The sequence below is a fragment of the Brachionichthys hirsutus genome, unplaced genomic scaffold (genome assembly GCF_040956055.1).
Source record: "Brachionichthys hirsutus isolate HB-005 unplaced genomic scaffold, CSIRO-AGI_Bhir_v1 contig_1421, whole genome shotgun sequence".
Lineage (NCBI taxonomy): Eukaryota > Metazoa > Chordata > Actinopteri > Lophiiformes > Brachionichthyidae > Brachionichthys > Brachionichthys hirsutus.
The window spans coordinates 142,432-162,893 of record NW_027180334.1 but is presented as its reverse complement, the minus strand read 5'-3'; the positions used below and the strand labels follow the sequence as shown (position 1 = coordinate 162,893).

Below are 20,462 nucleotides of genomic sequence, written 5' to 3'. Positions count from 1 at the left end.
CTGCGTAGCAGGTTAACTACGTCTGCGAAGGGATTTATCTTTTGCATTTTAAAACCTCCCGCTTTTCAGCTCTCGTAAATATACTAGTTTCCAAACTGTGCTCTCCGGAGGTGTTTGTGAATGATGGGGAGAGAGGATGGAAAGTGTGGAGAGAAAACCAAAGTCAAGGCGACCAAGCTGAAAAAGCTGAGTGACGATGACAGCGCTGGTCCGGAGGGAGACTCTGCGAGGGACAGGTGAGAAAATGTTACATTTCAGACAGGTAGATAGATAGAAGAAGACAAAAAAGGCTTTAACTGACACGGTTTAGCGCGAAATAAATGATTCCACTAAGCGCTGTTAATAATAATGATCAGAAAATAGTCTTCTTATTGGCTATGATTTTTCTCTTAATTTCTGCTAGAATGCAGATTTCTAAAATAAGAAATGGCTGCAATCATTTGTGCAAGAAACGTGCACACATTTCACATCGTTGTGTACTTGCACTTGGGGTTTGGAAAGCACCAAGGTGAGGGCAATTATATATCAAAGCATGCACATTGAATATCAAAGAAATTATAAGAGACTCTTATTCTTTTTAACCTCTGTGAATCAGCATGTTAAATTTATCCATGCTCGAATATGTGATCGGCCAAAGATTGGAGGCTTTTTCTATGATGCTTAAAATGTAGTTGTATATTATCACATATCAGGCAAGTGACAATGTGCTAAATAAAGTTTATAATAAAACCTAAAGCCTCAACACAAGAAAGCGTATCATTGGGGAATTGTGTGCTTGTAGTTTGTGAGTTATCAAGCGTACTTGATTTTCCAAATTGGCAGGCCCACCTTTATCTTTCCTCAAGACTCCGCTGAGTTATATTTAACTGGCTGCGTGATCACAGCTCCGTATTAGAGGTAGTTTCATGTCACTAGCTCTCTCCATTACTATTCCGTAACCAAATATGTAGCCCCTTACTTCTAATACATGTACTTCAGTCTCTGGGATTCAGGTAATGAACCAGACCTAATCGTGCACAGCGGTGGAACATCATGCATTTTCTATGCCTGCATTTCTTTTTTTCTTTTTTTTTTGATTGGCCAGTTATTATGTTTCATATTGGCAAAATGATGGAAGTGTCAAAGTGATCCAGATTTTATACGAGTAGCGTGGTCCCTCTCAAGGTTTAGTAATCTCGGCTTCAAAATTGTGAATTTTAAATATAATTTTATATATATATATATATATATATCATCCAGCCTGTATGAGAGATGGATGAGCAACGTTAGAGTTGCTGCAAGGAATCCTCTGAGACTTTGTCTGATTGGTGCCATTTATAGCATATTATGACTAGAATGATGCAAACCGGGGAAATATATAACTCTGAAATGGCCATAATATGTTCTCTCATAAATCCTATAGATAAATGTGTAGCTCAGAATGTCTCTCAGGGCCCACTTCAGTTGTGACACGGAGAAATGGAAAGCAGCATTCTCTGGTCACAAACAGTTATTTATCACAAATATTGCTTAACTAACCGACCCTTTCTTTTCCTCTTATGTTCTTTGCTGTCCCATCTTAACATTCCGGCAAGCAGCCTTGTGGCAACTGAGTCTACAGAGAAAACTAACGATGGAAAGTCTCATAAGAAGGTAAGCAACTCGTGTTCTTCTCCTTCCTGTATTGCATGGACTCAAATTAGAATAATAATGTCAATGCACGTGCACTGTCCTATTCAGCAGGGGAGGGATTGTGATCCATAACCATGGACTTATATGGAATTGGCACGTCAAATACTAGGTGGAAAGTTCCAGCTCATGTTACCCATTGGCTCCATATCTGACAGCATGTGCAACTGAATGTCCTTGTAGTTGACCCGCATGCTGTTCCTGTAGGTAGTGTCAGGCTATATTTAGCTGTTCAAAAAGTTTGGGGTCACCCAGGTCAGTTTCATAGCTTCTCTAAGGAGCTAAACTGACTCCCGTGCAACATGAATGCACAGGATTTTCTACTCGTCCATTAGCCTTCTGACGCAATGAGCAAACACATTGTACCATCAGAACGCTGGAGTGATGGTTGCACCAAAAACCAGACATTTGCAGCTAGAATGGTCGTTTACCACATTAGCAATGTATAGAGGGTATTTCTAATTAGTTTAGTGTGAATACGTGTTTTTGTTGTATGCATGAGACGACATAAGTGTCACAGGCCAACTTTGTTTTATCCTGTCAAACTTAACGTATGTCTTCCCCTCAGCCCAAGATAAAAAAGACAGATAACTCGGAATCAGCCATCAGTCCCAGGTAGATGGATTCATAATTTCTAATGGGCTGTATCTTATTCATGGTAACAACAACAATAAGCTAACAAACTGCATGCTCCCTTTTTTTCTTTCCTTCCCATTCCCAGTTTGTGTAAATCTCTCTCTTACACAAACTGCTGTGTTGTGTACTCTTCACTGAGGATAGAAATCTGTGGCTTGTCATGATGCTCAGCAGGGTGTAGCCAGCATGACAGATTCTGGTTGATTGCCTGCTGAGTCAAATCTGTTTCCCCAGCAGTGATTCTGCATATTTATCAATGGGTTGGACCCTAACCCAATTCAACAAGTGGCATTTCAAAAGGAGGTGTCATTCGGCAAAACTGTTTACTTAAATTCTGAATTTCGTTGATTCCTTTAGAGTTGTTATTTATTGGGTTGTAAGGTTGCCAGTAGAGTTTGTTTCCTGCAGGGTGTATAGTCGGGGAAGAAACATCAGCCTGTTGGAACAACAGACTTTAAATGCCACTGTGGTCAAACTACTTTTAGGATCGTTTTTATCGATTTTGCTCAGTGGTGCAGGATTTAAAAAATAATAAAACAAGCAAGACCATTTCTGCACACACACTCCCCACGATGAGCGTAGTTAAACAGCTTGATGACATCATACGCTGAACTTAGCAATGTGTGCTAAAAAGAGAATGGGGAGAACATTGGACAAAGGCTTTTCTCCTATTGTGCTTTCGTAATCTCCACACTGATGGATCAACCGCTCATGCCACCAGGGCAGCAAAGGCACTTCACGGGACTGAAAACCAAGCCGATAAATGAAGTGCACGGACTTGCACAGTAACAGCTGTATGGTCACGTGTTTGCCTTATGGAATGCTCATATAATACAAGTTGCTTTGAATCCGTTCAGCTACATAAATGTAATTATAAAGTCATTGCCTCTAATGGAGGTTCAGGATATTGCTTGTGATGGCTTCAGGCTCGCAGGTAGGCTGCAGAGATTCTGCATTTACTCATGCACAATCCAATTTCAAAGTTACTCTTGTCAGTATGTTGACTTCAATGAACAATGTCAAACAAGCTGGAATAAGACTTTAATTGGACCTTTGTGCAGTGCAAAGATGATTCTCTTTACTGTTTTAAAGTCCTTTAAGTTCTTAGCTATAAATTGCAAACAGCATCTTAGTGCTGTGAGGATGCATGCAACTGCTAGTTTGAGTATGAAATAGGTTTTTCAACGATAGTTTTTATTTTTTCTATTTATTGAAGTCAAAGTATCTCTTATAATGAATATGGTCTCTTACATCTGAACTGGAACGTATGCCGCTTTCACAGCAAAGACGAGACGAAGTCACAGATCAAAGCTTGCTACTATACAACAGAAGCCTGAGCGTGTGCACAAGGTAGTTGTTACAGCAGCCAACTATCATGTAATTAGGAAGAAATGAGTCTGACAGTGATTTGCTAACTAAATGTTTCTGAATCTGGGCTATATCCAAACCCAGCAATTCCTCCCTCGCCGGGAAATCCAAGCTTCCGAGATTTTATGTTTTAATTGCTGTGATTATTTCATTATTACAGCGATGTGTAATTCGTATTTACTATATTCAGTGTAAATTCAATGTATTGTGGTCATTTTACCATTTGATTTTACCCATGGAGGGTAATTTTGTCCTAAATCTGTAGTCAATAATGTGACCGAGGATTGAAAGGCACCATTAAGCTTTAATTCTTAAAATCATCAGCTCAAGTTAGTTTTTTTTTTTCCTTTAAAGACACAACTGCTTATACAGTGGGATAAGATGGCGTGAAAAATAAAATTACGCTCATCCTTAAACTAAAGTTCACGGAGATGATAATTTTTCTTTGAGCTCATCTACAAAGCAGCGTATTCTGTATATTCAGAAATGTGAAAAGAATTGTTCCTGCATGAGACGACAGAGCAGACTGGAAACTGAAGGATGTCGGTAATGTTCATTCTGCTTGATGTTATGGACAGTGAGTACTCTCTGCTTTTAATTTAGTATGTCGGTGAAACGGGAGCCAATGGATAATGACTTTACTACAAAGAAGAAAGCGTTGAAAAGGAAGAGAGTCAAGGCGGAGCACTTGGACAGTGTTTCCCTTCCTTCTGGCAAACCTGTGTAAGTCTGAACAGGGCTCTGTTTCTTGTATCAAAATAAACAGCTTTTATTTAGGTCTTTCATTTTACTAGAGCACAGTTCATAGTCCAAGTTCCTTTAGCATCCAAAATATGTGCTGCAATTTGTGTGATATGAGAATGTTAGCTGAGTGCTTCTGCCTTTCCATTTTATGTGACCTTTTTTCTGTCTGTCGAATACCTACAGCTCAAAGAAAAAAAAGAAGCAACGCATGCGGGATGAAGAAAGTGGTGAAGAAGCTGAAAAAAAGAAGTTGAAGACAGAAATGGTAAATATATATATATATATATATATTTTGTTCCCTGACTGCATGTTGGAAATGCAGTTCCAGTTTTGACTTTGCTGTTTTTCTTGGTACAGCCGGTAAAGAAAGAGGAGGGCGAGGACCCGATCTCCAAAAAGCCTAAGAGGACAAAGAAGGAGATTGAAGAGGCAAGACAGTTGAAGATCAAAAAGAAGGAGGAGGAGGAGCGGAGTCGCTGGAGATGGTCTGGAAATGTTGCTCTATTCATCTTGCATTGACCTGGACCCATCCCACAAACTACATGGGAAATGCAGAGCGCAGCGATTTTCACTTGTTCAAGCACATCTTTCTGTCATATTTCTTTCTGTCAGGTGGGAGGAAGAGAAGTATGAAGATGGGCTGAAATGGAAGTTCCTTGAACACAATGGCCCCTACTTTCCTCCTGTATACCAGCCTTTACCAGACAATGTGCACTTCTACTATGACGGTCGGTTGAAAGCAGAAATGGATGTGTTGGAAAGTGTGACTGACATAGGGACATTTCATTTTTAATGCTTTACTTGGCCTGTCAGACAATTGAGTCAGAAATCTGCTTGTCCAAGTCAGTTCTCTTATTGCTGTGGATTTTTTTCCTTTTTAATGATGGTTATCAAATAACGACGGAAATTAATGCTAACGCTTCGTATTGTTTACAACCTGCTGCAAAATCTGTAATATATTTAGCTTTGGCCACAATTTCCAAGGCCTTCCAAGAGAGAAGTCCAATTTCCAGGAACATTTTAAATGTCTTTTTCCATCTGCTATTTTCACGTCGGTGCCTGATTGGCACCGCACAAGTGAAATGGTAGTGTTGGTTGTCCTTTTTGTGCAGGCAAGTCTGTGAAGCTGAGCCTCGCTGCGGAGGAGGTGGCGTTGTTTTTTGCCCAGATGTTGGATCATGAGTACACAACCAAAGCGGTGTTCCGGGAGAACTTCTATAAAGACTGGAGAAAGGTAAGGCGAGAAAAGACACCTGACACCTTGTTATTAAAATGAAGAAATGAATCCAATTGAATCTGACATATACATTGAAAATTGAAAATACAAATATTTGCATCATGCAAGAGTTTTGCCAGATTTCTGATGGAGTTGGATGCCCACTGTGGTTACATTTTTTATCTTCTTGTTACTTTGTCTTCAAGACTTGAACTGTTCATGCAGGAGAATCACGCAGTGTCAGAAACATTCGCTTGGTGTCATCCCAGCTGTGCATTGCTAGTGAGCGATATTCTGGCCTGGTGTGTCGGGATGTAGCGATGCACTAATCTCACGATACGATGCACGATATTCAGCTCATGATACGATTCGATACGCTCGCATAATTTTCTGAAAGATTTTAAAGGGACGGTGATTTTGACATCTTGAGCGGGTTCCAGTGACTTGGATTGAATTATTTGAGCTGAAGGCATCAATTAAACAATAACGATAACATTGGAAAGCTGACAGTTGTGTCTTTATGATACGCTGTGGTTCCAATGTACTATTTATTCAATGTACTATTCAATGTCAGTGAATCAGAATTGTGTGGAAACACTTGTCTCAGACTTTGTTTAGTCGATTTGACACGCTGTGTTTAGTAGTAAACACGACTAAACACAATGTTTGGTAGTGTTTACTACTAAACTACTGCTTCTTGTAGTGCTCGATAGGAAGTGTCCACGTAAAACTGGAGCTTTTGATACTATGACCATTTTTTTCATTATAGATTAATTCATCAAATACATGTTTGGATGTAAATTTAATTAATTGCGCTATTCTAATTTTATTTGGATGTAAATTTAGATTACCCGAAGCAGTGATCAGATTTCGGTACTGAATATTTTGTCTCTTTAGGAAATGACTCATGAAGAGAGATCCCTCATTAAAGATCTTGACAAGTGTGACTTTGGAGAGATTCATGCTATGCACAAAGCCAAAGTGGAGGCCAGGAAAGCCATGAGCAAAGAGGAGAAACTGGTACGATTCAGGTTTCTTTTAATAAATTCAGTACACTGTACTCCTCTTCCTGCATCTGATGGTAAGTGTAGATCATTTAGGTCAGATTGTCTTGGTTTATTTTTTATTGTAGGCTTCGAAAGAGGCCAATCAGAAGATCATTGATGAATACGGCTACTGTCTGCTCGACCACCACAAAGAACGCATTGGCAACTTTAAAATCGAGCCTCCAGGCCTGTTCCGGGGTCGTGGTGAGCATCCCAAACAGGGCATGCTGAAGAAGAGGATCCAATCAGAAGAAGTTATCATCAACTGCAGCAAGTAAGAGCGGAGCAACGGGTCAAACTGCATGCAGAGAGCCGAATCTAATGCAAACTCATGTCACGCTTTTTAAGGATTGTGCTACAGAGTGTGCCCATATTGATCACTGCACACGTGCGTTAGCACAATTGTTGTTGTTTTTTAAGTTGTTTTTTCGGAACAGCAGAAATACGGTGCTTTAAAGTGGTACAGAATTATAGTTTTCCATCTCTGTTCACCACTCAACAAAAATATACCTTTGGTGTCTACATTTCTGTGTAGAAGCTTTTATTCCTGGAACAAACTTTTCATTGTTGCTCTAATTTTGTTAGAGAGTCCCGCATTCCTGTGCCGCCTGCTGGTCACCGCTGGAAGGAGGTTCGCCATGACAACACTGTTACATGGCTGGCCAGCTGGACTGAGAACGTGCAGGGGTCCATTAAATACATCATGCTCAACGCAAACTCGAAACTCAAGGTCAGGAGAAAGAAATGCTCCGACATATGTCAGTAACCGTCTCAGTGCTAGATTAACCCTTAAAACGCCTCTGCTGTTTGAAATCAGAGACTGCCTCTTTGTTCGATCTAGAAATGACGGAGGCAACATTTGGCCCTGAATGTGACGTCACTAAATGATTTCATCGTTGAACGAAACCCCCGTCGACTGACAACTTGGATGTCATTTTGTATGGTCAAAATTATGTTTTATTTGAATGCGTATAGGCGATGTTATATACTATGTACTATATACGTACTCCCTACACTCCACAGCCAGTGCATTCCGCTCGTTTTAACAGCGATTCCTTTTCGCTAAACACTAAAATACTTTTGAATTTCAGAAAGTCCGTTGTAACTCTAAGTTAATGTTAAATGAGTACGTCGTTAAGTGAGGATCAGCTGTACTGCATTTTTTCATACTTAGTAGAGTTAAAGTACTTAAACACACAAACTGTGTGTGTTGAATATGAAATTCTGCGATATGGAACATTTAAACAGGGTAGTGTTGTTCCCGTGGCCTGCGGTATTGCTGGTTGCTTCTTCCTAGAGAAACCGTCTGTAGACTTTGGTCATGCCGGATTCAGTCTCGGAGCCGCCCCTACATTTACATTTAGCCAGCATTCCAACAAGAACCTGAATGCACCACCAATTAGGTGTTGCCATGGCATCTTTGAGCTCAACAAAATGTAAATTTTACTACAATGAGAGCTGCTATTTTGTTTAAATAGAGATATTTTTTTAATAGTTTGCGAGTTTTTGTACAGAAACTGCTTTTGGAAAACAAACACGCCTCCTTCCTTGTCATCTCCAATGGAAAACCGTCAGCATACGTCGTATTCAGGATAAGCCATCTAAAAGTCAAGGTGTGTTTGTAAACAAGCGTTTCACTTTTTATTACTTTTGCCTGTAGTTGTTTTGCTCTGTAAGTAAAACACCATGGGCTTATGCCGCTAATGAAAAGGGAAAAAAGTTCCTGCTTTCATTTATTTGTCTGACGTGTGCTCAGTTTGCACTCCAAACAGGTTCGCAGTGGTAGTTGTTTCGGTTTGTCTTTCAATTATTTTTTTCTAAATCAGGAAAACTGCCATGTTGATTCCTCTAACAAAGGCACAAAACTCTGAGCCGCCAGCCAGGTTCGTCTTTAAAGTTTGTGGTGTTCTGAATTTGACTTTAAACAGAACGTGTACTGTTGAACCGTTTTGTTGTTCTCACTACTGCTGAGTATTTGGGAAAGAGTTCTATAAAGCATATTGTGACTCCAGAGAAAGCCATGCACAACTCATTCCAGAGAAACTCCACGAGGTGTAAACAAGGCATCGGTGCTCTCTCTGAAAGTTGTTAGTCATCAGTGAAATTCTCAAAAGTAAAGAAATGGAATTGAACTTCTTATAAATCTATGCTTTCAAATTCAAAAATTCTTGTCAGGTATTTGTCGGAAATGTATGTTAAATTATCCAAATGGTTTTAATTACTTAAAATTTGGATTTAATGTTGTTGTTTTTTGAGATTGTGTGTGTGTGTGTGTGCGCAGGTGTGGAAGAAGTCATCATTTCGTGTTAAATGATGTTTTCATGTGAATATTTAACAGCATTTGTCCGTCCTGCTCTCCATCTCTGATTCTCACTTCTAACCTTCCTGCCCACCCATCTCCCCTCTTCCTCCTGCTTTCGGTCTCTTTCCTCAATGAATACAGGGAGAAAAAGACTTTGAGAAATATGAAGTTGCTCGGAAACTGAAGTCGTTTGTGGACAACATACGCGACGAGTACCTGCGAGACCTCAAGTCGAGACAGATGAGCACGAGGCAGCGAGCCGTGGCCCTCTACTTCATAGATAAGGTCTGATGTGGAGCCACTGGTCCAGGAAAAGATCTCAAGCTTTTAATCTGAGCAAAATCCCTTTGAATACAGCTTTGTGGTATTCAGTGTGGTGATCTGACACGTGCTTGTTTGTTCTGAGAATAGGAAGGATGGCGGTGAGAGTTCTTGTCGGAGTATTTGTGAGTTTTGAAGGGTATTTTTCTCGTGTCTTTTGACCCAATAAGCTGGCACTGAGAGCAGGTAATGAGAAGGAAGAGGGAGAGACAGCTGACACGGTGGGCTGCTGCTCACTACGCATCGAGCACATCACCCTGCACGAGCAGCTCGACTGCAGCGAGTGTGTGGTGGAGTTCGACTTCCTGGGGAAAGACTCCATTCGCTACTACAACAAGGTCCCCGTTATCAGGAAGGTAAAGGAATTGCATGAAAGCGCATCTTCCTTCCCTCTTATTTATGCTTCTATGCATTTGCTGAGACCTGGAAATTATATTTAATAAAAGGTACATATGCCCATTTCTCAGTAAAGAGACCTTGACAAATGAAAAATGAGAAGCCAATTTCTGCTGATTCCAAAACCCATATATTTCATCAAAATGAATCTAGTTTTGGGTTTTAGCAGAAGCTCCTACACAGAAGGTCACTCGCATACATCACCGTGCACAGAGCCCGAGGCAGAAAGGGAACGCAGAGATGTCCTGAAGACAAACTTGTAAATTTGATTCCTGTAGATGAGGTGGTTTAATTTAACTTGTCCGCCTGCTCCCGTCTGCTGCTCCCTCTTACATGCTGGTGAGTTCTTTATTCAAGCCACACCGGAATACTTTAAATATAATCTGATCAAACCTGCAGTACCTGGTTGTACAATAGAAAGACAATTCCGTTGCCCAGTATAAAAGGCTATTTAAGTAGCACAACTAAAATGTGTAATGGCTCAGTCAAGTCCGCTTTCCTGCCCTGCTGAGGTCCAAACTTAAAAAAAAGCCAGACAGAACGAAGAACTCCATTTAATTAACGTTATATATATATAAAAGCAGTAACTAATACCGTAAATGATTGATTTCTAAATATGGATAATAAATAAATTATTTCCAGTCCCCAAAAAAACCCACCCTAAAAGTAGAACTCGGTAAAGGGCACCTTTAGCCTGAAGTAAGCTTAACAAGCAAAAACTTCTTATCTTCAAGAAGAATTCAAATGTCACATCTAATCAAACGTTCAGCCTTTTCTGCTCGCAGTTGAAGCCTTTGGAGGAATTGAGTCAGTTTCTAAACAGACATGTTAATGTCTTATGAGCGGTTCATAGTTTCAGTAATCCTGACAGACGAGAATGGTGATTCACATTTGTCCTTGTAGTCAAACAAGGTCAAAGTGGAATCTCGGGTATCGTCTGTAACCAGGAGGAGGTAGCAACGCCACACTGCTCTTTCAATTTCCTCATTTTTTGGCAAACCATCTTGACTTGAGATATTTTTGTACTCCAGAGACATTTTAATGACATTTTAAATTGCCCATAGTGATGAGATAAGGATAAAGCTGATAAGTTTCGACACTGGATTTGTCGTCACTGCGGGAGTAGAAATAGTGTTTTTCTGAGAGTTATGTATTATAAAGTAAGTATTGCAGCTACTGCCTTTTAGTTGTCAATTCATCTGCTACAATAAATGATTTATGTTATAATAAGCCGGTGACTCGATACAGGAAAATAAAACATGCCAAGAAACATTTTTTGTTTGTTTAGTTGACATGCAATCTGTCAGATATCACATTTGTGTGTATGCGTATGTAAATTTCCAACCCCTTCTCTGGTGTCAAGCCCTGCTATCTTCTATTCCAGAAATGTTAGCACCTGACAGCCAAAGTGTTTTGTTTCTTGGCAGAACATATCATTATTCAAATGAGTGCATTCACATTAGCTGGAATTAATTAGTCCCTTGCATATTTTAGCATTGTCGCTTCCCAGGAAATCAGTGAGACTCACTGCTAAATATCACCTGGAATAAAATGGAAGGGAGGCAAGGAAGGAGCGTCCAGTTTTTATCTCTGGGTTGGGAATCATTTGAATTTAATACTTAGTCGTATATTCGGTTTATATGTGGCCAATGTGTTGCCGCAAACGGAGACCTTAATGTACTTGCAGGGAATAATTTCAACAATCTCAATGAAGTGGTGTGCCTTGATGTGGATTACTTTATGTCCAAATTGAAATAAAAAGTTGCGTTATTTCTCAGCTGAAACGGGGAGCAGAGTAGCTACAAGGGTTAAACCATCCACATGAATGTCTTTGTCCCTTTTCCATCCGCAAATGCCCAGGAAGTTGCTAATCAGCACCCAACTGTACAACACTTTGTATTTAAAAATATAAAAAATAAACTTAGACATTTGGAACCCGAACCAGGATGTTGAATGACTGAACCAAATACCCTCCGAGTGTGGGGACATCTGCGGATGCTTAAACCCTTTGGGTTATTAAAGTTCAAACTGCTGATCATTTATTACTTTATTTTCGAGATTATTATTTCCATTTTGAACACAAACACACCACTAAGCCATTTAGGTGAGCTTTCTTTGTTACTGCTTCCGAGTCTGTAGGCAGATGCTGATTTACATTTTCATCTCCAAAGCACTTGTGCTTTACTTTTTTTCAGTTTCATTTTATCTGCCGACGGGAACGACATTGCCACACAAATCAACCAGTGAATATTTGAGTGGGTGTCATAAAGTACCACATCTGTTGCCGTTAATTGGTGTCTTGCATATTTTACTAGTTAATTGGGGGTACAGTGAAACCGTGGAAGCCGCCGAATTGCTTGAAATGTCAGATGCGATTGTGTAAGTGTTACTCTGGTTCTGCTTTGAGATGGAGTCATTGTCCACAAACAGCTACACACGCACAAACGGTACCCACCACAGCTGCTTTATAATGTTTTATTACAGGTGACAATGGTCTGCGAAATGACTGATCCAATGAATGAAATTTCTGCTCCATTTTAAAAGAAAAATACCCATATTGTACCATTTCGACCTGCGTATTTGGTAGTGATTGTTAGCTGGTTAGCTGCACTCCAGTTTGTAATATGCATATTTAAACATTATTTCTTGTCTTGTAATGAAACATAAAATCTGGCTATCTTTTTAGGTTTTTAAGAATCTTATGCTTTTCATGGAAAACAAGGAGCCTGGCGATGACCTCTTTGACCGCCTTAATGTGAGTTCCTCCCTAACTTGATGTCTTTGTTTCTTGTCTCCGTACTCGTTTGTTTGTCCGTCTGTCTTTTTCTTTTCTTTTTTTGTGAAGGGAAAATATAATGTACTATGAATATTTACTTTGTAAGAGAGTACCTGAAATTTTTTGCGGGTTTGTGTGATGGTCAAAGAAAAGGCAGAAAAAAGATTGTGAAATCACTTAACAATTACTTTTTTTTCATTCTTTTGAGAGACAGAGGGTGACAATAAAGAATAAGCAGGGACTAAATTGTATGGCGTGAAAGATGAGATTGAATGAGGATGAGTACATCGGTGTGGACAGATGAAAGGAGTAAAGGGTGCCAATGGAAGGTGAAGATAAGGAGAAGGATATTGGAAGTGGTAAGACTGAAAGCTAGAAAGGAGTATCAAAAGAGAGGGGGGGATGGACGCCATCAGATAAAAGTGAAGCTGCACAAGTGGAAATTGAAAGTGAACATCCTGGGCAGATGAATTGCCACACATATTTATTTATTTATTTCTGGTTTATTTGAATATGGACAAAGACAAAACATAGACACATGTAGCACAAGTATCTGATGCTTGCATTATAGCGCTTATAGCTGAAGCTAATTTGCAGCACCTGTCCATAGATGGGCTTCCAACACAGATATTCATAAAAACATGGAAAGGAAGGAAAATTGTTTTAAAAAGTCATCTATGCATGTTTTTATCACAGAACTAAAACAATTAAGAATAAAACAAGACAGTAATAAAAAAGAAATGTTAGAGATAAAACTATGTACACATTTAAACATGGGTACAGTGCTGCTGCTTGCACATCCAAGATTTCGTTTCTTTCATAAAAATCTGGTGGCGTCTCAACGCCTTTGTGTAGCTGCAGGCAGCAAAGCCACACAAAGTAGCAGATGCACACTTAAGCCTGATATCCACCACAGGGAGACACAGGCTTTGCAAGATGCACTCAGACTTAACAGGACAAGAACATCGGAGTTTGACTTTTTATGACTCATTCAAACTATTAAATAGTTTTAGCCAAGGAAGTCGTTTATGTTCAGACCCGCTCATTATCCAGGTTTCTTGCAGGCTGCAGTGTGTTGACTTTGGGCTAAGTGCTGCCATCGCTGAACGGAGACAGCAATGGATGTTGGGTATCCATTGGGTATGTGTGCAGCAGATGAGAAGGGTTTTGATGAACCGAATGGAAGAAATAGATTCCGATAGTAAACTGAGGACGCTTGGAGAGCCATCTCACGCATTATAAATACTGACAATTAAGAAAAGGAAGACTCAAGGTGGAGATGCTATGAAGAAGAGATGGAGCAACTGAAGGAAGGAATGTGGTGCCTCTGCTCGCTGCCCTCCGATGTAGCGGGAAATGTCAGGGTGGGTTTGAGGTGGAATGGTAATGGTTGCTGTGTGCAGGACTGATTGACACTCAGAAAGGCCAGGCCAGTGAGTGGAGGGGGGGAGGAGAAAGTGACAGCGGGTTCAGGTGGTGGGAGGAAAAAGTCAGGGGAGCAAGAAAAGCAGCTCTAAGGCCAAGATGAGGAGGAGGAGGAAAATGGGTAAATGGACTGGAAACTGACGGAAGGAACGAGAGAGCGCGGTTATAAGCTACTCTGACTGAAAGGGAAATCAAACGAGTGGAGAGAGTTAAATATTTTAGTGACTAATAGCCATATTCAATTAACATCCTCTCTGCCTGGATAATATTATTAATTACCCCCCTCCCCCGATCACCACAAATGAAATGACGGTTGGAAAAGACGGTTCCATCTGTCCATCACCAAGTCATTTCATACACGCACATAGGAACGCGCACGGCCATGTTTGCACTGTTAAATTCTCACGTTAACATTTTAAATATCAATATTGATCAGTGTTTCGGGGTCCTGCGTTTTGCCTTATCATCCAGCCTTTATAGCCCCGTGAGTCTGAAGGCACGTTGCTTCACGAGGTTTATCAGAACACTGAGGAATAATGGAGTTTAAGACTTCACACCTTAACCGTGACACCGAAAACTGAAGTCAGGCTGCCAGCAGTGAAACTGATTAAACTTGTGTTTATAAAGTCGAGAAATAAATAGCATGTTTGGCACGTACGGAAAAGAAATATGACAGAAAAACCAGATTTCACTCCCAATACTCCCTCAAGCATGATTTAAAAATGCACAAGTCCTGCATGCCCTGACGTTCACCTGCAGTAAGGCTATCTGGATCTGGCAGGTTGATCATCCCACCATCCAACACTAATTTGGAGTTGGTGCACTCTTCCCTGTGATGTTCATCGGACAACTTCATTGGGTTCATCTGCATTACAGTTTCTGACCAAAACAGCCATTTGACTTAATCAAAACAGGCACTTCTCTCACCACGAGGAACTGTCGGCGTTCAGACACACGGCACTCTTCGAATTGTTCTTACTTTTTCCTCCGTATTTACGATTATCGCCTATGTGTGTGCAGTAAGTGTTTGTGCTTGTTTACCTTTCATACCAATGGTTTTTCCTTTTTCATCTATGTTTATAAATTTGCAAGCATTTGACATGAGCTAATGGATGTCTAACTGGTGGTAATGACAGCTTTAGCTTGTTTTAATACCTGCCTGAAATGTCAGACGGGAATAGTACTTTGATCTTTATTAATCTACTTGCTCTAATGCATGATGATGATAAAGATAATGAAGGTAGAGCTGCTATGACTTTTTAAAGCCATTGTAGAGACCTTAAATAATTGACTATGCCACAGTGCCACCTAGTGGTTGAGTCGTGACATGTTTTTTGCCAGAACGGAACATTTGTTTCGTACCATTGTGCTATAGATGTGGTGTTGGTCTGTCACTCTGTCTCATGGTCTCATTTCTTATTGCAGACAAGCATGCTGAACAAACACCTGAGTTCTCTCATGCCGGGTCTTTCTGCAAAGGTTTTCAGGACATATAACGCCTCCATCACGTTGCAGCAACAGCTCAAAGATCTCACAAACAGTAAGAATCATTGTGCATTGAATGGTCCATCATCATATGAATTACTTTTTAAAGGGTGGGCTTGCATGAAGTTTGAATAATGACTGACATCATGTATGATGTCATTTTCATTTTCGAGTACAAAAGTTGAAGGATAAAATCAAATCAATGTCCTATTGGCATCCTCTGACAGAGTTCAGCGATAGAAGCATCGCACTGTTATTTCTTGATTACCACTGTGGGCCGATCTTCAGGTTGACGTGTGGCTATATTGTACTGATTACTTGGACCCCAGGAAGAATAAATGAGACTAGTGGGAATTTGAATAAATAAAGTGAGTGCAAGTGGGTGTGCAATAACGGTAGCATATGTCATCTTTTAAATATGTTTCAGAACTCGAGTAAGTGTTCTCAGTGGGCTTTGCCTGTTTAAATACAATTTACTCTTTTATCATTCCTCTCAAGATTCAGACAGTGTGGCAGAGAAGCTGCTGTCCTACAACAGAGCTAACAGGGCTGTTGCTATTTTGTGTAACCACCAGCGTGCACCACCCAAGACCTTTGATCAGTCTATGGCTAACCTTCAAGCTAAGGTGAGAGCTTGTTGACCACTCTTCGCACACAGTAATTCATGTTGACATTCTCCTCAAAGTGCATTAGCAGGGGTAATAATGTGTTGCAGAAATGCTGCGCTGAAAGAACACCAGAACAGATGTCAAAAGACAGTCATTTTTTTTTTCTAACCTTTTTCTGTCAGTGACATTTTTAAGCTAACGGCTTCACGTTCTCAATCCAGATTGACGCTCGAAAGGAACAGCTGGCGCTTGCAAAGACGGAGCTGAAACAGGCCAAGAAGGAGGCCAAGACCAAAGGAGGCTCAGACCCCAAGCTGCAGGCGTATGTGTTATAATAGAAATGGGAGAAAAGTGATAAATAAATACATGCACCCCTCCAGCGGAAGCTAAATCAGAAGCTATGCACACACACTACTAGAAAGGTACCTTGCAGGTTCAAAGGTCTCCAGAGACAACTACCTCACTGTAATTCATGAGCTACGTGATCTTCAATGCAACATCACAGAAGCTGTGGTGGAAACCCTGCTTTTAACTTAGCAATGACTTTTGTCTTTCTGCATAAAGGTAATTGCACTCACACTGATATTTGCACATTTACTGGGAAAATTCTGGCTTTAAATTCATGTTTTAAAATGTTTATCTACTGCATGTTTAGAATCAAAAATCAGTATATATTATGGTTGAGAGAGAAGACTTTGGTCTGCTGAACATCACATCATATTTGCCAATTAACGTCCAAGCCTTTTGATGATATAATTAATCAGAAGACCCTCACCTGACCTTGTCTATATTTTCTATCAGGCTGGTGGAGCGGAAGAAAACGGCGGTCAAACGCTGTGAGGAGCAGTTGCTGAAGATGGAGGTCCAGGCGACTGACAGGGAGGAAAATAAACAGATTGCTCTGGGTACCTCCAAGCTCAACTACCTGGACCCTCGCATTAGCGTGGCTTGGTGAGTGTTCCATGCTAATCATCTCTCAGGGCTTGATGAAAACACTCTGCCAGCATTCATGCATTAGCATGCCTGTAAAGAGCAATGTGACCTGTGTCAACACAAAAAGGAGCCGTTGGGTCAGCTGATTAGTTCCAGCGTTGTGATGGCGGATGTCACTTCCAATGTAAATCATGTAACGTGAGTTTAGCAGATCTGTTCTACAACCTGGAGAATGTTTCTGGAAAAAAAGATCCCTTTTATAAGAACCCAAAATGGACAGCAGTACTGTATTCATACTCTAAGTTCAATGAGTAATTGCACAGATCAGATCACTCACACTTGTGTTTTTATGACCATTTAATCAGGTGTGAGGAATATTTGTTGAATATTTTGTACAAACAGGAAGCTGGCTAACAATAACGCCAAACACAAACACACTGTATAAAATGTATCTACTTTAATATCATTTTTCCAGTGAAATATAAAATTCAATTTAGTGTGAAAATGTTGTTGTAAGCTTTTTGAGCATTAACACTTGCATAATGCCCGTTCCTGTTCCTATTAGGCATTTCTGACTGTTTGCTTTCGAGTAGGACTATAAAGATAGCTGATGTCTGACCGCTTCCAAGACAAGAGGATTTTTGAATATTAAATGTTGAGTAACATTGGGTATTTATTTACATTGTATACTTAAGATTTCCCCATGTGTTCAGGTGTAAAAGCATGGATGTACCTGTGGAAAAAATCTACAATAAGAGCCAAAGGGACAAGTTTGCCTGGGCCATCGACATGACGGAGGATGACTTTGAGTTCTAACTTCACAATTCAGAGCCTCAGAATTAATGCTAAAGACACCGATCATTCACTTGTTCACAAATGCAACACATTAATGCCTTCATATGTTCAGGGCATGTTGATTATATACCTGAGATTCAAACATGGTGGATAGTTTACTGCTGTTTATTTCTGAATGATGCTTTTGTCACTTAAGTTTGAAGATCGGTTGTATGCAACTTTTGTTTCAATTAATTCAAATAAAGGTTCCTGCCATTCATGGAAGATGAAAATATGTGGTACCAGTTTGTCTGAATGCTACGGGACTCGGGAGTAGGTATAGTTTCAAATGTATATAATTTCATTTACACTAAATATCAGTTGATCATTGACCAGTATAGAATATTTTTAATTTAGACGAAAAACATGCGACACAGATTCCTGCTAACTATAATTGACAGCTCTAGCTTGGAAAAAACAATACAGAAACACAATCAGCATGTCAGAGTTAAATATATATATTTTTAAATCTGCTTTCCTTCTTGCCTGCGATTTATAATTTCACACACGACAAACTACATTGTATTAAATTTCTTTAATAGAAGAGAATTGGAATGCGTCCCAAAGTTTGGTCGTGACACTGCGGGGCTCAGACGTGCACTGCCCATTTCTCATGCTGGTAAGGATGGAGGTTCTACGGGCCTGTTGGCCTGCAGGTTGCACTTCTCAGCATAGGCCAGGGCATCGCCGTCCTCAAAGCATCCCTCAAGATGGAGGGCAAAACCTCCAGGTCGGCTCACGAATTCCAGAAGGTGCCTTCCGGTTTCAGGTGCTGACGGGCACATAACACTAGTCTAGCTTACAAATAACACTCAACTCTTCAAGCCATTACAGAAAGGTAACCGTCTATCACAATATTCAATATATAAAAAGCATTTCACACGGCATCACACCAAATCGAGGTTGAGTAATTCAGTGGAACGTCCTCTGCTCCTGAATGTAGGGCTGGCTTTGCATCATGTGACTTTGGAATCTGCAGGACAGACAAAACAAATGGGCTAGTATGTCAAACTATTTAAACCCACATTTGCAAACTTAATTGTTGATTTAAAAAATATTTTCTGTGTTAAATCATTTTAAGCTAAACGCTGTGTGTGCGCTCACCTTCATTATGAGCCTTGACCCTCTTTAGCTTTTTCCTGTGTTGCGTCAATCTCTTCAACACCAGCCTGGGTCATCAGGTCAGCAATGTTCTTCTCCAAGTCATCAATGCGTGTGCTCATCTCATCGAGTGGAAGAAAGGAGTCAACGAACATAATTACCATAACTTGACTGTTTTTCTTAAACGGGTGAAGTCATTCGGGTCAGGCGCCGACCGTTTTGAGGTCAATTACAAGAAATTGTAGAGGATGTGAAACAAAATAATCACAGCTCAGACATTAATTACTGGATTAGTTTAAAACTACATCATTTCATGCATAAAACTGACTCCTGACATTTTTAACTTGGTTAGGATATTCCTGCCAATGATCTGGTCTGACATGGTCTGGAACTTGTCCTGCATCTGCTGCAGCAGAGTCTGAACCTGAAACAAAAAACCAAATACGGTACTATTAACAGCAACATGAATCCAATGGACAATGAGGATGGCAGCCACACTTCAACTTTACCAGTTTAATATGCAGATGAGAAAAGGTGACTTCCTTTACTAACACGGTCAGTCGGTTAATGACATGACATGTATTTTTGTGTTAAGAGTGAGCGCATACCCAACAACGCATGAATGAATGCATACTACTACTAACAAAGGGAGAAAATAGCACGGATAGGACGACTGTCAGACTATCAATAGCAGGGTGTTTGAAGCATAACATTCTCCACGCTCGTCTCCATGACATCACCTCAGCTGTATTTTAAATTGAATAAATACACGCGAAAGAGACATTAGAATTGCTGTTAGAGTAAGCAACTCTACATACTCAAATCATTCACGCAGCACAATCGATGTAATGTTATGATGGTTGTAATTTGGTGATGTCGTTGACAAGACCATCCCACCATTACATAACATGCTGTAGATTCACACAAATGTCACGACGTTTTGGCTCGAGTAACCACAGCAAACACATTCATCTATTTTATTCTACAAGCAAAGTGAAAAATGGAATAATACCGATGTGATATACCGCGGGTTAGCTAACCATTGCGTGCTAGCGTTAGCTTGCCCATCCTTGTACAAGTGATGTCTTGCTAGGCTTCTAGCTAGCTAATACTAGCTTGCCCGCTCGATCTCCACTCACCACGTTGGTAAGGTCCTGCACCGATTTGGGGTCCGTCTCAGCCATTTGGTGATGTAAATGATTATCAGTGCCTGAACGGAAGTACAATTCACACAACTGTTCCCTCACGACACTGGAATCGGATTTGTAAATATCCCAGCACCGCTAGCGCCACCCAACTCACGGCTACGGTCCCAAAACAGTCAGAGTCTCGCGAGAGCCGCGGTGCTACGACGTGAGGATGGGGGCGTGTATATCATAGTAGCAGTCGTTAATTATGTTCTCAATTAAAACGTAATTATTCGTTGCACTCCTCATTGCATTGCATTTCGCAAAAAAAGGCAGTCAGATTAATTAATTATGCAGAGTATTATGCCCCAACACACCCACTGTTTATTCAGCTAAATATATTAAAATTAAACGACTTAGTCGATCTCAACACAGCTGTGGTTATGTTCAGGGTTCACAATAACAATCTTCCAGAC

General features: G+C 40.3%; 2 protein-coding genes across 2 annotated transcripts; one reads left to right on the top strand and one right to left on the bottom strand.

The window, feature by feature from the left end:
• The first annotated feature begins 120 nt into the window (after window positions 1-120).
• LOC137913545 (DNA topoisomerase I, mitochondrial-like) lies at window positions 121-17,848 on the top strand. The gene is made up of 19 exons (XM_068757188.1): window positions 121-236; window positions 1,578-1,632; window positions 2,237-2,283; window positions 4,276-4,395; window positions 4,600-4,681; window positions 4,774-4,901; window positions 5,029-5,144; window positions 5,529-5,650; window positions 6,530-6,652; window positions 6,765-6,952; window positions 7,264-7,408; window positions 9,122-9,265; window positions 9,472-9,657; window positions 12,384-12,452; window positions 15,324-15,438; window positions 15,882-16,009; window positions 16,213-16,313; window positions 16,793-16,942; window positions 17,638-17,848. The coding sequence occupies exons 1-19, from the start codon at window positions 121-123 to the stop codon at window positions 17,738-17,740; spliced, it is 2,238 nt and encodes a 745-aa protein (XP_068613289.1). The 3' UTR covers window positions 17,741-17,848.
• Window positions 17,849-18,278: 430 nt separating this feature from the next.
• LOC137913553 (heat shock factor-binding protein 1-like) lies at window positions 18,279-20,122 on the bottom strand. The gene is made up of 4 exons (XM_068757197.1): window positions 19,999-20,122; window positions 19,217-19,283; window positions 18,863-18,989; window positions 18,279-18,731 (listed from the first exon to the last, which is right to left on the bottom strand). Exons 1-3 carry the CDS (start codon window positions 20,041-20,043, stop codon window positions 18,868-18,870), a joined length of 234 nt encoding a protein of 77 aa, XP_068613298.1. The 5' UTR covers window positions 20,044-20,122; the 3' UTR covers window positions 18,279-18,731; window positions 18,863-18,867.
• Between the last annotated feature and the right edge of the window lie 340 nt (window positions 20,123-20,462).